The sequence below is a fragment of the Sardina pilchardus genome, chromosome 10 (genome assembly GCF_963854185.1).
Source record: "Sardina pilchardus chromosome 10, fSarPil1.1, whole genome shotgun sequence".
Lineage (NCBI taxonomy): Eukaryota > Metazoa > Chordata > Actinopteri > Clupeiformes > Clupeidae > Sardina > Sardina pilchardus.
The window spans coordinates 15,564,936-15,578,740 of record NC_085003.1 but is presented as its reverse complement, the minus strand read 5'-3'; the positions used below and the strand labels follow the sequence as shown (position 1 = coordinate 15,578,740).

Here is a 13,805-nt window from a genome sequence, read left to right as displayed (position 1 = left end):
GACATCCATAAAAAAGCAAGGTGTGCCTGTATCACTGTGTGATGGTATTACAGTAGGACAATGAAGGAACACATCTCTACAGAATCTACACATCTCTTGTGTCAGTGCAGCAGCAAAATTCCACCAAAGTTTTCTTTGCTACAACAGGTGTGTGTGTGTGTGTCTGAAAATAAAGTCTTACTCCTAGTTATTCATATTTACAGTACTAAAAAAGCTGGAAAAAGTAACACTTACCCCAATAACATTTGAATAACTGATTAAAAATTCTAAGGACATTCAAGCATACCAGCACCGTCTTTGCATTGCATTGTCAGGGACTCCTTGCTAAGGTCTTTGTATACAAGGCAGATCACAAGTTACCCTTCATGGCAGTGCGCTCTCAAAAGAACTGCACATTTCATTTTAGATCAGCTTTTTCACTTTCAGCTTTTTCTTAGTCTATGGCGTGGCGTTATCATTTTCAGTGGCATCAGTGTTGCAGTGTGTGATGGATGTGCGTGACCACACCTCAGTGTTTTCACTGACTGGTCTGTGGGTGCACACGCACTATGTCACGAGAACCGATACTTGCGATACCTCTCGATTCTAAAATGAAAAAACACCGGCGATGCCTATTTTTTTGAAGCACCGTAAGCACCGACGCCAGCATAAGCATCGGTGCTGCGACTCTTCCGGAACTGATGGGGGCAATAGGCTACAGTGTTTCCCACACATAGACTAATTTGTGGCGATGCGCCACAGATTGAGCACCGGCCGCCACATATTGTTTGTTTTTATTTATTTATCTATGTTTTAACAGTATTGAAAAACACGCAACATTCGTTAAGCTGAATTTCCTTTCCCTGCTCTCCCTCTCTGTCACTCACGCGTCTGTCTCTCATGCGCACACACACACACACACACACACACACACACACAGCCTCTCTCCTCCGTGCACACAGCGTCTGTCTCCATGAAAACCAACCAGATCATTCCTGGAAGCGTGGTCGTACTGATGCACCTGACGCTGTCCGGGTGGAAGCATATTCTTCCGCAACTTTTGTAGATTATACGTGCAACTTTACCAAACAGTAAAGTAAAAGTAAACTTGTTCTCCTTGGCCCGCTCTCGTACGTGCTCAATGTACTCCCGCCCACGACATGCACATTTAATCCAAATAAAACATTCACAATCGTGAACGCAATGACGCACAGAAGACGACTAGCTAAATTGCTGTTTAAAATCCGGTTAGCATCATTAGCTAGTCTATGCTGCAGACATTAAAACTCTTGCATTCAAGTTGACTGACCATCTCAATACCAATGTTTTTCAACTCCAAGACTTAAAAGGTTCTGTCCCAAGGAGAAAAAGTAGCTTACCTTGAAACTTAAACACATGTGGGGAAACTGAACAGTCCAACCAGTATGATAAGCTTAGCCTGCTACTTTGTTTACAAAATGTTGAGGCTTCAACCAGACAGCTGAATTTAAGAGGTGGAGTTGTAATATGAATAGTAGGCTATAATCTGCATAAAGTTTGCTGCTAATGAAGATCAGAAATTTCATATAGAATGTATAAATAGTTACAGAATGTGTGTGTGTTTCAAATAAAGACTTTACATCTTGTAAAAAAAAATCATTCACATTATATGACAGCAGAGCGATAAAAAGGTGATGCATGTTGTTGGTTTTTATACAATCCATTAGAAAAGTGATTTAATTAATTATATGTAAGCCTATGTGATATATGCTCACAATTGGATACTGTATTCTGTTATGCTCTGTATGTTATAGAAATTATATTTCAGTATTCTGCAAATATTTCAATAAAGAAATTCATTAAGTACATGGGATTTTAGAAAATCCTTTTTTTTTAACGGTAGTATCGAATTTGGCATCGAGAATCGTGTAATTTTACTGGTATTGGCACCGACTACAGATTTTTTGGTATCGTGACACCCCTAACACGCACAGTATATCCTTGTGTACACCGTAAGCATATAGAACTCTTTATATGTTGACCCTGACACGATGGCAAACATTTTCAATTTAGCAAATTGTACTACAAGGTTAGTGATTTGTGAGACACAGATACGTGGATTTTTTTTAATTGCTTCCAGTCAAGGGTGTAGCATGTAATAAATGTGACCTTGTCCGTGATGCAGCGCTGAAATAATCTTTGCTCAGCCTAACGTCTGTTGAGTGAAATCAGAATTGTCCTCCTAACTAAAAAGCAAACCTACAAACACACTGTGTTACGGTAAAAGACGGGGGAAATACACAGAGGTGTCTTTAATAAAGCATAGTGAAGGCTACTGTGCTTTAGTAAAGTTGTTTCTATTTTATTTTGTTATATCTCTACTCTGTATGCCAGAAAAAAAAAAACAGTTCGACAATCTGCTCGATAAAATACTCTGAGCGTTTCACTCTCATTTTGTCTCCATATTAAAGCCATGAATGTTTTATCTACCTATCCATCTGTATCTATCTGTTACATCTATCTGTATTTTCATCAATTTTCATCAATCTGTATTCATGTGTCATCAAATGGTCCTCTTCTCTTCCTTCGTGTGTAGGATAAAGGAATGGGTGGACCAGATGCAGCAGGACCTGGTGTCTCTGGCCGACACTGCCAGCGGGGGAAAGAGCCTCGCTCAGGTCAGAGGTCGCCGCTCACGCACTCAAACCTTCCCGTGCTCCTCTGAAGTGCTAGTGCCAAGTGACAAATGACGGGCGAACGGAGACAATTCTGGCCGCGGGTGATAATGGGGCAAACGGAGAAATCTATCACACCATATTTTGCCCCGTAGCTTTTATTACAGCGTCTCCTGGACGGCTATTTTTAAGCCGGAAAGACGGGAGCGTTAAGAGAGGAAGGGCTAGGAAGGAAGGATCCCATTTTCCTTATGAAGATACATTGCAGTCCGCCTGCTTTTTTCCTTGGCAGATATCGTCTGCCTACACAAACGCCCCTGTCTCTCTGTCTCCCTTTTGTATTAGCATAATGAAGTAATCACATTTGTTCTTGAATGACCCTGACACACTGACCGCCTAATGCAGTCTATTAGATTTCAGCATTGGCAAGGTGTCCTCTTTTCATTCAATAGCAACATCGTGTGCGTGTATTAGCTTTGGAGCCAACGCATCTCATTTTGAATAGAACAGATGCATCACAAGGGCAGTTTTAGATGTTTTGATTTTAATGTTGGCTGCTCTGGATGCACTTCAGCGCTCAACTTTCTGGCCTCTTGCAGATTTTTCTGGATAATCGCAATCACTTCACGGTGGAGTCGAACAACGCGGCACAGCTGGTGGCCAGCGCTGCCCGGAACATCGAGAGCCTTCTGCTGAAGAGGTCCAGGGCCCTTGAGGTGAGCGCAGGCCAGGCACACACAAACACACACACACACACACACACACACACACACACACACATCTGTTGATTTGCTATAAACATGCTATTAGCATGCTATTACCTGTACTCCTGGATTGGTCTTATTCTTACAAGTATTGGCGCAGTGCTTGATGACTACAATTCATACATATTCGGAAAGGTAAGATACTGAGAGCTGTGTTATTGTGTAGCGTGTTTTGATCCTCTTTGGAAAATCAGACACACACTCTTAAACAGGTGCTTTTTGAAAAGCACCGGATGTAACTCCCGAAACATGAACAACGATGAATGAAACAATTCATTGCGATTTTTAAATTAATTGGATGTTGGCTAAGTAAACAATTTTGAATATGCCTCAAAGATATGCATAAAGGAATCATTTTTTAACATCAGTGCTAGAAATGTATTTTGCATATAAGCCAGTGCTTTCAAACTAATAGAATTATGGATGTGACTGGGGTTGGAACTCGTGAAAGTAGGGAAAATAAAACAGAATTGACCTTTCCATTAGTAAATATAGACATACCTCTGATGGAACCACTCTCTTACACACACACATACACACACACACACACACACACATACACACATACACTCTCACACTCACACTCACACTCACATTCACATTCACACTCGTGCACACACACACACACACACACACACACACACACACACACACACACACACACACACACTTGTAAGGCATCAGACTAATATCAGAACCGTATCAATGGCGCTGCTGACACGGCCCCGATGCTCTGTATCCACCCCATCCCTGTGGTGCCCGTCTGTGTGTGTGTGTGTGTGTGTGTGTGTGTGTGTGTGTGTGTGTGTGCTGACACGACCCCAATGCTCTGTATCCACCCCATCCCTGTGGTGCCCGTCTGTGAGAGAGGAGTTTGTCTCACTGTCAAGAGCCTGCACACAGAAAGGCCATGTGTCAGTTATCAACCTGGACTCCCAGGACCAGCTCTTGTATTTACCTCTATATCTGTCCATCTCTCTATCTCTCTATCTTTCCATCTCTCTCTTTCTGCCATTCACTCTATCTGTTCCTTCTTGCCTCTCAATCACTCTTCCTCCTCTGCTTTCACTGGCAATCTCCTGTGTCCTCCAGCTGCCGCGCTGCTTGTGAGGAATGCAATAATGCAGCGGGCCCCCATAATGACACAACCATTGACACAACACATCCATCACGCTGCCATTACTAGCACATCTCAGCCTTTCTGTCTCAAATGCAGACACAGACACACGCGCGCACACGCACACACACAAACACACGCACGCATGCACACACGCACGCATGCACGCACACGCGCACACACGCACACACGCACACACGCACACACACACACACACACACACACACACACACACACACACACACAACATTGCGTTTTCTTTTGATTCTAAAGGAGGCAGTACCAGATGATTGGATGGTTGAACGGTACATGACCAAATTAGAATATAAAATCAACATTTTTGCTTCTTATTTCACTGCTTGGATGTGGTTTGCTGTGTGATTAGCTATACAAGATCATGCTGTTGGACATTCCTAGCAGATAGTGTAGGCACTGCAGTCTGTTCCTAAACAGACACAGACACCTAAACCTTACTGAATGTCATTCTTACATATTCAAATGTGTGGTTTACCTGTCAGAAACGAGAAACGATCTAATTTCTGAGAAGTTTTCATTTGAAAACAAACCAAGATAGATGCTATTTTGCCAGTTCTGTGAATAGGTTTCAATATAACTTGTGGGCCCGACCTATCTAATATGTACTTTAATAATACTGATACAATGACATCAAGTAATTTCTCATTTATACCATGCATATTCTAGGTGTGACATCTGGATTGACTGTCTTCTTTGATCCTTGAAAAAGTCCCTGGGATATGGTGACTTGGAAAGGAAACTTAAACTATTTAGACAAATACCTTATTTGTGACATTGAAGACTTTGTTATTAAGATCTAACATGATGTCAGAATCTCTCTTCAAAGTGAGAGTTGCTACATAAACCTTGTTGCCTAATTGATATTCACTAGCCTACTGATGTTACCAAAGTGGCACATGACTGGAAGTCATACTGTAGACATAACAGTCCCTCAAGAGTAGATCAGAGGAAGGCAGTCAGTGCTGTTGATTGCATGGCACAGGAAGGAAGATCTCACAGGGGTTTTGGTTATCTGAAATCAAATCATGGACGTCCTTGATATCAGGATCTGGGGGGTTGTTATGTATATATACAGTGAGTGAACCCTCACAAGATCTTTGGTGTGCCAAGTATGGCGCATTTTTGTTCTGATTTTAAAGGAGGAAGAATGAATATGCTAGCTTGGGGGTGGTGGGCGGCATATCGTTGGGGGTAGAAAAATGTAATAAGCCCCAGCAAACCAAGCTAGTGTAAATATGTAAATAAAGCGAGCTAAACAAAGACGCCTATATATAAGCCACACTTTTCCCAGGAGCATTCCTCCCAAGGTCCATGCTTATTTGAAGGCATTTTAATTAAAAAAGGCTTTAATTACATCATATGAGGTACAATTATTCCTTCACCTTTCTGCCTCACGCACAAGAAATCTTCATGCAAAGAGAAACCAAACGCTGTGTTTGTCTCTCTTGCTTGGTGACACCGAAATGAGAGCTGATGCATTGCGATTGGCTTTATTCAAATCCACTCCCCGTAGGCAGACACTAGAGGCACCCGTATTAGAAATGCACCCGTTTAGAAATACACACTCTCCGTTTGCAAACCGCTGTGTCTTCAAGGTGCAACCGTCTCAGAGAAACTCAGGCCACTGATGGTGTGGAGCTGGCAGGATATAGCGCCCCCTATGTGTTGCTCTTGTGGCTCTACGTTGTAGTAATCTCGTGGTGGAAAGGCCAAGCAGATATGGAGAGGACTTCTGTTTTTTTGCTCTGCTGGCAGATACACTAATAATGTGATTACTGCATGAAGGATTCCAGAAGTACAGATTTGTATAATATTTTTATCATTTTAACACGGGAATAATGGCAAGTAAGTCCCAGCCTCCTATATTGTCAGACCTGCTTATCTACGTATGACCTTGCTTTAAGTGTGGGGGTCGAGGTGTGTGTGTGTCCGTATGTGTGCGTGTTTGTGTGTGCGTGTGTGTTTGTGCATGTGCATGTGTGTAGCGTGTGTGTGTGTGTGTGTTTGTGTGTGTGTGTGTGTGTGTGTGTATGTGCGTGCGTGCGTGTGTGTGTGTGTGTGGTGTGTGTGTGTGTGTGTGGGTGTGTGTGTGTGTGTGTGTGTCACCACGCCACAAAAGATATCAAAAGAATGAGATCACAAAGATGGGAGCAGGATTTGACAGGCGGCTCACTTTCTTCTTTCAGTCAGAGTGACAATGGAAATCTGATCAGAGTGAATATAGGGAGCACAATAAGCCACACACGTGTGCACGCACGCACGCACACACGCACGCACGCACGCACGCACGCACGCACGCACGCACGCACGCACGCACGCACGCACGCAGGCATGCACACACACAGGCAGAATTACATGCATACACATGCACAATCAACCTTGTGTTGCATTGTTTCTATGTTCTCATACCCCCAACAGTACCCAACACAGTAAACGGAATACTGCCAATACTGATACTGATCTAATGCAGTCTTTTTCCATTTCTTTTAACTGTCAAGCTTTCAATAAGACAGTCGTCTTGACTCATTTCAGTCCTACATTGACCACAAATGATGCCTCCCCCACAATACAGTAGCCCTTTTGTGCAAACGTGTTCTATTATTCCCATGCGCTACAGTGCCACGAGATGCAAAAAGTCCCCAAACAAGATGGTGCCAAAGAGCCTCAATAAAGGAAAATAAGTAAGCACATAAACAGCACCACTGTACTGTAGTTATTAGGAAATCAAAGTTGCCCACTACTGTGCGTACAGCTCTTAGGCCCAGCAGAGATACTATAGCCTCCAGGCCTGTCCAGCCTCTTCTCCTCTCGGACACAGTCTGGACAAATGGTACAGTATCTGAGCAACACAAACCTTTGGTTTGGTATCAGAAGCACGAGGCTGCTATAAACATACCTTCATATAAGTTTCATATTGGAAATTCCCTTTTTTATTCATCGGTTGGTGTTGTCATCGTTTGACTGTCCACTGTTTGTAAAGTAGTGTAATTGTTTCTTCCCCCTGGCTTCTGTAGAGTTACTGTATGGTTACCACATCTCCAGAATCCTATTTTGAGTGTAAATCGTTTGCCAAAAAAGAAACACAATAAACACAATTTTTACTGTTTACGTTACTGTTTTGTTCACATTCTCTTTAGATGTAGCAATGGTCTCCTTTTTGCCAAGTCATTTGGCCACAGTAATGGTATAGTCTGATTCTGATGCCGTGGCGGCCCTCGTCTCAAGTCTGGACCTTGCTCCCCTCATTATGGTCCATCTGGTCCCATCTCTAGTAGAGCATCCTGAGCAGCCGGTACCGTCCGGCAGGCTGCTGCTGTCCTAGCGCAGCATCATGACCGGGCGGTTGACCCTTGACCCGGCCTGCATGGGCCAGGGGGGTCAGACTCGCTCTTGAGTGTTGCGCCATTACATTCCAGACCAGTTGCCAATTGTGGGATATATACAATGACCTTAACATCGGATTGTGTGCTGCTTGTGGATTTAATCATCCATCTTGTTTCAGGTTGTGTGTGTGTGTGCGTGCGTGCGTTCGTGCGTGCGTGCGTGCGTGCGTGCGTGCATGTGTGTGTGTGTGTGTGTGTGCGGGTGTGTGTGTGTGTGTGTGTGTGTGGTGTTTGCGTGTACTCGTTGGCTGTGATCTGCACCCTGTGTTTGATCCTCTCCCTCTGGATAATGAATTATTGAACAGCCTGCTCTCTCACGTCTGTATGGGGTCTGTCTGTGTGTGGCTGTATGCGTGAGTGTGTGTGTGAGTGTGTGTGTGTGTGTTTGTGCGATTTTATTTGTTGAGTTTTATTAGTCTGTATTCTTCATGTTTTTGTCTGTAGTATGCATGCATGTATGTGTGTGTGTGTGTACGTGTGCATGTGAAGTGTGTGCGTGTGTGTGTGTGTGTGTGTGTGTGTGTGTGTGTGTGTGTGTGTGTGTGTGTGTGTGTGTGTGTGTGTACATGTGTGTGTGTGTGTGTACGTGTGTGTGTGTATGTGTGCATGTGAAGTGTGTGTGTGTGTGTGCGTGTGCATGTAAAGTGTGCATATGCATCTGCAGGTCCCTAATGGAGAGAAAGCCATATGCTCTCCCTCACTCCCCCACCACCTCCTCCAGCTCCAGCCCCCTCTCCCCAGGTTGTCCCAGCCCCAGGAGAGGCCACTCTGGCTGGGCTTCAGAGAGCCGCGGCTCCTGCTGCTCTGGTCCCCACGCAGCCACGGAGCAGCAGGGAGCAGCGGGGAGCACAGAGCATGATTTGAATGGAAAAGCAGAGCATGATGTCTCCATCAGCACACACATGACGTTAGCATGTGAGAGGATACAGGCATAGACACACACACATGGTCACACATGCGTGCCCTCATGCCCAGATATGCTAATCGTATGCAAAAACAGACATTGCCATTGGTGTGGGGCATTGCTGATTGATCTCATTGGCTTCTCCAACAAATGGATCTCTCAAAGTATTATAAGGGTAGGAGCAGGCTTCTCTCAAGAGTTATATTATTTTTAGAGTGCTGACCAATTAATAAGCTACAATTGACATTTTTTCCTCAAAGTATTACCCATGTTTTCTGTAAACCTTCCCATAGGTCGTCCCCACCATCATATCATATCATTTGTTGTGAACAAAACAACTTTTCTGAAATATTTTTTCCCTTTGTTGTGCAGTCTGTTGTAGACCAGTCAGTGGGTAGATGTGAGTTGCATATTAATGGGGAGATGTTACTGTACTGTAGATGTGGAGGTGGCCAGCCCTGGTCTCACCTGATGCTGTGTGTGTGGCGTTGACATGGCAGGTCTCTGGGCTTTAGTGTTCATCATGACTCTTACTCAGTGAGCACCACAGCAAGGAAATTGGGTATTTGTTGTGACGCTTATCTACAGAAAGTCTGGATAAATTATTCACCACCTTGATGTTGCTATCAATAATAGATGTGAGATGTTGGTGAGAGAAGAGATATCATTTCACATCACGGAGAGCAGATTTCAGCCACATGTTTCTGTGTATGCACTGTATGTGTGTGTGTGTGTGTGTGTGTGTGTGTGTGTGTGTGTGTGTGTGTGTGTGTGTGTGTGTGTGTGTGTGTGTGTGTGTGTGTGTGTGTGTGTGTGTGTGTGTGTGTGTGTGTGTGTGTGTGTGTGTGTGTGTGTGTGTGCGTGCGTGCGTGTGTGTATGCACGCGCACGTGTGTGTATGTGTGAGTGTGTTACTCTGTGTGCTTATCTGTGTATGCAAAAGATTCTGTCTAAGATTTCACCCTCCATTGCACAGCACTGCATAATGCTTTTAAGAATTGTATGTGTGTGTGTGTGTGTGTGTCTGGTTGGCTCTGATTCATTAGTGTTATAGAGGGCACCAAAAGTGTGTGAGTGTGTGTGAGAAGATAATTAAAAGCTGAATTATTTATGTAGATAGGTCAGAGGTTCTCTCTCACTTTCTCCCCCTACACCCCCACTGTCACATACAGACACTCCTTTTCTCCTCCTCTCTAGCTCCTCTGTGTCTGTAGCATTTGAATGCTCTGATGCTTCAATCAGTGGCATGTTTCCTATCCCTTTCACAGATGTTCTTCTTTATCTTGCTGTAAAGAGAGAGACCTCGACTATATCACTGGCCTTGGGAGAGAGCTGCAGACAAAGAGAGAGCAGCTAAATGATAGAAAGGCAAGGGAGAGCGGAAGAGAGCTTATTCGAGCTCTGCTTGCCCTCGCACGTTCTCCCCTGGAACATTAAATAAAGGCTGAGCGCAAGCCTTGAGGAGAGTCATCGAATTACCCCCCCACCCCACCGCACCCCAACCCCCCCTCCAGCAAGATTAAGTGTCCTTACTTATTGACAAATGGGGCGAAGTCCAAAAGCTTCCTAAAAGTAATTTGTTACAAAGTCCAACAAGAAACTAAAGATTGTGTGTGTGCGTGTGTGTGTGTTTGTGTGTGTGTGTGTGTGTGTGTGTGTGTGTGTGTGTGTGTACGTGTGTGTGTGTGTGTGTGTGTGCTACAGTAAAACAACAGTCCCAGTGCTTTCGCTCCCCACACTGTAAGCCCTCCCCAGTTCTCATCCTCTGTTTTTGATATGGTCTCGAAGCGTCCGCGGCCATGTTTTGTTTGTGGCAGCTCTTTTGCATCATTAGCTTGTTTCCATTGGTGAGGACTTGGTATATCACTTCCTTTGTACAAACTCATCCTTTAGAGGCAGTTTCTTGCTGTCAGCATTTCCTGATAATGAGCAGATTTTGATGAGAAGCCCTCTTCCTCCTCGGCAGATGCTCATGTTTTTCCTCTGGTGAATATCCACCACATCAAACACAGGGAAGGGAAGGAAATCATCTTTTTCTGGTCCGGGACAGCAGGACTGAATATATCTTGGCACAAAAAACAGCATTACAACATAGCACTAAGGGCCAAAGTGTAGAATGTTGCCTTGGAAATGAGCTACTTACAGATGATATATTTATTGGCTTAATCATTTGTCAGTTAGGGATTAAAAACAACAAGAGGATATGATGTAAAGTACTAATGGTATGATTAAGTAATGCTACATTCTTCTGTAGTATGATCTATTGCTGCATCTAGTACCGTAATATTTCTAACTCAATAGCCATAATACATTTCTCTTGAAATAGCCTGTCTCACAAGGCACACAATGGTATGGAGACCGTGTTTCTTTTCATGATGCACCATGATGCAGGCAGGGTCCCAGAGTCTAGCCATGCTGCTCTTTAGGCATGTAGAAAGCTTTTACCCTGGTGATACTCTCTTTGAAAAAGATCCAAATGGGCCAGATGATGTGTTGCTGTTCGATTTGTCCAAGACACAATACAAAACTACAGACATTAAATGAATTGGTACAGTAGTATCCCTCATAGCACGTGTCATTGAGGTCCCAATGATGCCTGCATAGTAGGGATATATTTTCTACATGAAAGAAAGTCAGATATGTCTATTTAACTTATTGTCATTCTATGGGACATTCAATATAATTTCCTTTTAACCAATCACAATGCAAAGGCAGAGCTAAATGTCAGTTAAGAGACAAACTAAATATAAATACTAATTTGAAAATAAATACTCTCTTAATTGTTGTTCTGTTTACTAACTAGCTAATGTTTATGTAGGGCGGCAGTGTAAAGCGTTACTGTCTCGGCCTTAACAGGGGATGACGTGAGAGGTAATCCTGTGCTCTGAATATGTTTGGAATAGGGCTCGGGCGGATCGCTCTGTGTGTTTAATTGAATCAAATCAGAGTGAGTTGTTTACCGAGTTACCTCAATGAGGCGGTGATGCGAACCACAGAGACAGCTGGGTGCCTTTCTCGGAAACAAGCTATTTGAAGTTTAAAACCTGATTTGTTGTGATTTTTTCATGAACATGCCATACAGTTTTAGCTTGTGGTGTGGCCTTGACCCAGACAGGACCAACTTACCGTAGATGAATGCTTACATTTATTTGCCAAGGTCAGAAGTAGTGGTTGTTTAACAAAATACATGTTTTGTTGTTGTTGTGTGAGCAAAAAAGTAAAAAATCACCACTCATCCGTGTGAGGTGCAGGATTAAGAGCGACTGGATATTTTAAAGAAGAATCCGCACACTTCAAGTCTTTGTGCAAAAATAGCTTTACTGATTGCTAGCTTTCGGTCGTTAGACCTTCATCACCAGACCTAGTTGTTGTTGTGTGAAATACAAACATTGTACAACCTTGATAAGGATAGTGTCTCTGACATACTGGCAGTAATAGTCTGGCTGTGGAGACATGCCCCAGCATTATAAGTAATAAATGAGACCAGCAGGAATCACTGTGTGATAGGATGTTCACACATTTTTATCTTTTCATATTTACTGTTTTTTTTCTTCTTTTGCTGGGTTTTTTTTGTTGTTGTTGCTTCGGGGATATATTCAAGGCCTTGTGCCGGAGTGAATCTATCCATGGGTGACACTTGGGTCCGGCCTTGGCTCATAAATTGTGCCTCATGGACGCAGATGGACTCAGGGCATCAGCGGTCAGGCCGGACTGGGTGCTGATCTGATGTGCAGGCATGTGTTGGGTGAAGAGAGCTAGACAGTCCTCCAGACCGCCACACCTTAATGCAGCCCTTACACTTCTTTTTTTCATTGTCTTCCCAGACTACTTGATTTTTCCCACATTCTGTGCCAGAACTCTATTGATCACTGTCCCTTCATCACAACTGAGTGCATACACCCTGCAAATATATGGAGATGTTCTGAGAAAGAAAGATATTTTCTTTAGGACAAGTCTGCCTTCTTGCTAATTTATCAGCAAATGGAAGATAATACTTGATACAGTTTGCCTTGCCTAATACCAGATTGCTCTGAAAAGTGACATTTATTGCACTGTCCTTCCAATAATCTTACTATTCTGTTTACTCAGGAGAAGTACAGCAATATTTTCCCTCAGATTTTTCTGTTCATTTTCATTTATAGTTTAGACTGTACAGCAGAATATGGGAGATAAATTGCAAATGCAGGATGTGGACTAGAAAAGCCACCCAATTCACAATGGTGGCTTTGATGCACTCAGGCAGCGTGTCTGACTTTTACACCTCCGCCCGCTTTCCCAAAATGCAATTTTGCTGCCATCCTCGCAGGCCTATTTTGTCCGCGGTGGTCGTTACTTGTTTTATTTGCTCTCACACATCAGATGGCTTGTGAAACAGGAACTCACTGGCTGGCCAGCATTGTTCTGCAATTGGTGATGGAGAAATTGTCTGGTGCAAATTGCCCCCCCCCCCCCCCCCCCCCACCCCCCCCCACCCCCACCCCCACACCCCATATACACATTCCCATTTGACAAGGTTCTCCGCATTTTCAAATTGGCCATTGATTTCAGGCTCACTAAGACTTAACCCTGGAATGAGGGATCTATCTTGTAGCTGTAGTCAATCGCCACATTAATTACTCCTGCAAATGTCAATGGCTGTGAGCGGATAGGTGTGGATGAGGCCTCGGACTGGCTCTAGCCAGACAGATGTTCTGCCCATTGAGCAATGACATATGTGCTCTGTTGATTTAGCCTTGTTTAGCCAGTGGACTTCATCCCCCTAGTCTGCGCATTATGGCCAGGTCATCTTGAAGCAGGGTGTTGCTGACAGTGGTTGGCTTCCCACAGATTTGCAGATCGATCGGTGTCTGTCTGTTTCTGCACGCGGCTTACTTGTTTGTCATATTTTTCTGGAGGAGGAAGTAATTCTACAGTACCTGTGTCTCAACATCATTGATCAGTCACAGATGTTAATGTTCATGATGAAGAC

The 13,805-nt window shown here is 43.7% G+C and overlaps 1 protein-coding gene across 1 annotated transcript in view; it reads left to right on the top strand.

Moving 5' to 3' along the window:
- LOC134094268 (voltage-dependent calcium channel subunit alpha-2/delta-1-like) overlaps window positions 1–13,805 on the top strand; it is a gene marked incomplete at its 3' end in the record, with an annotated part of 81,872 nt that overhangs the window by 8,954 nt on the left and 59,113 nt on the right. The window contains 2 exon segments of the mRNA XM_062547737.1: window positions 2,555–2,636; window positions 3,233–3,349. Coding sequence (XP_062403721.1) covers window positions 2,555–2,636; window positions 3,233–3,349 — 199 coding nt within the window.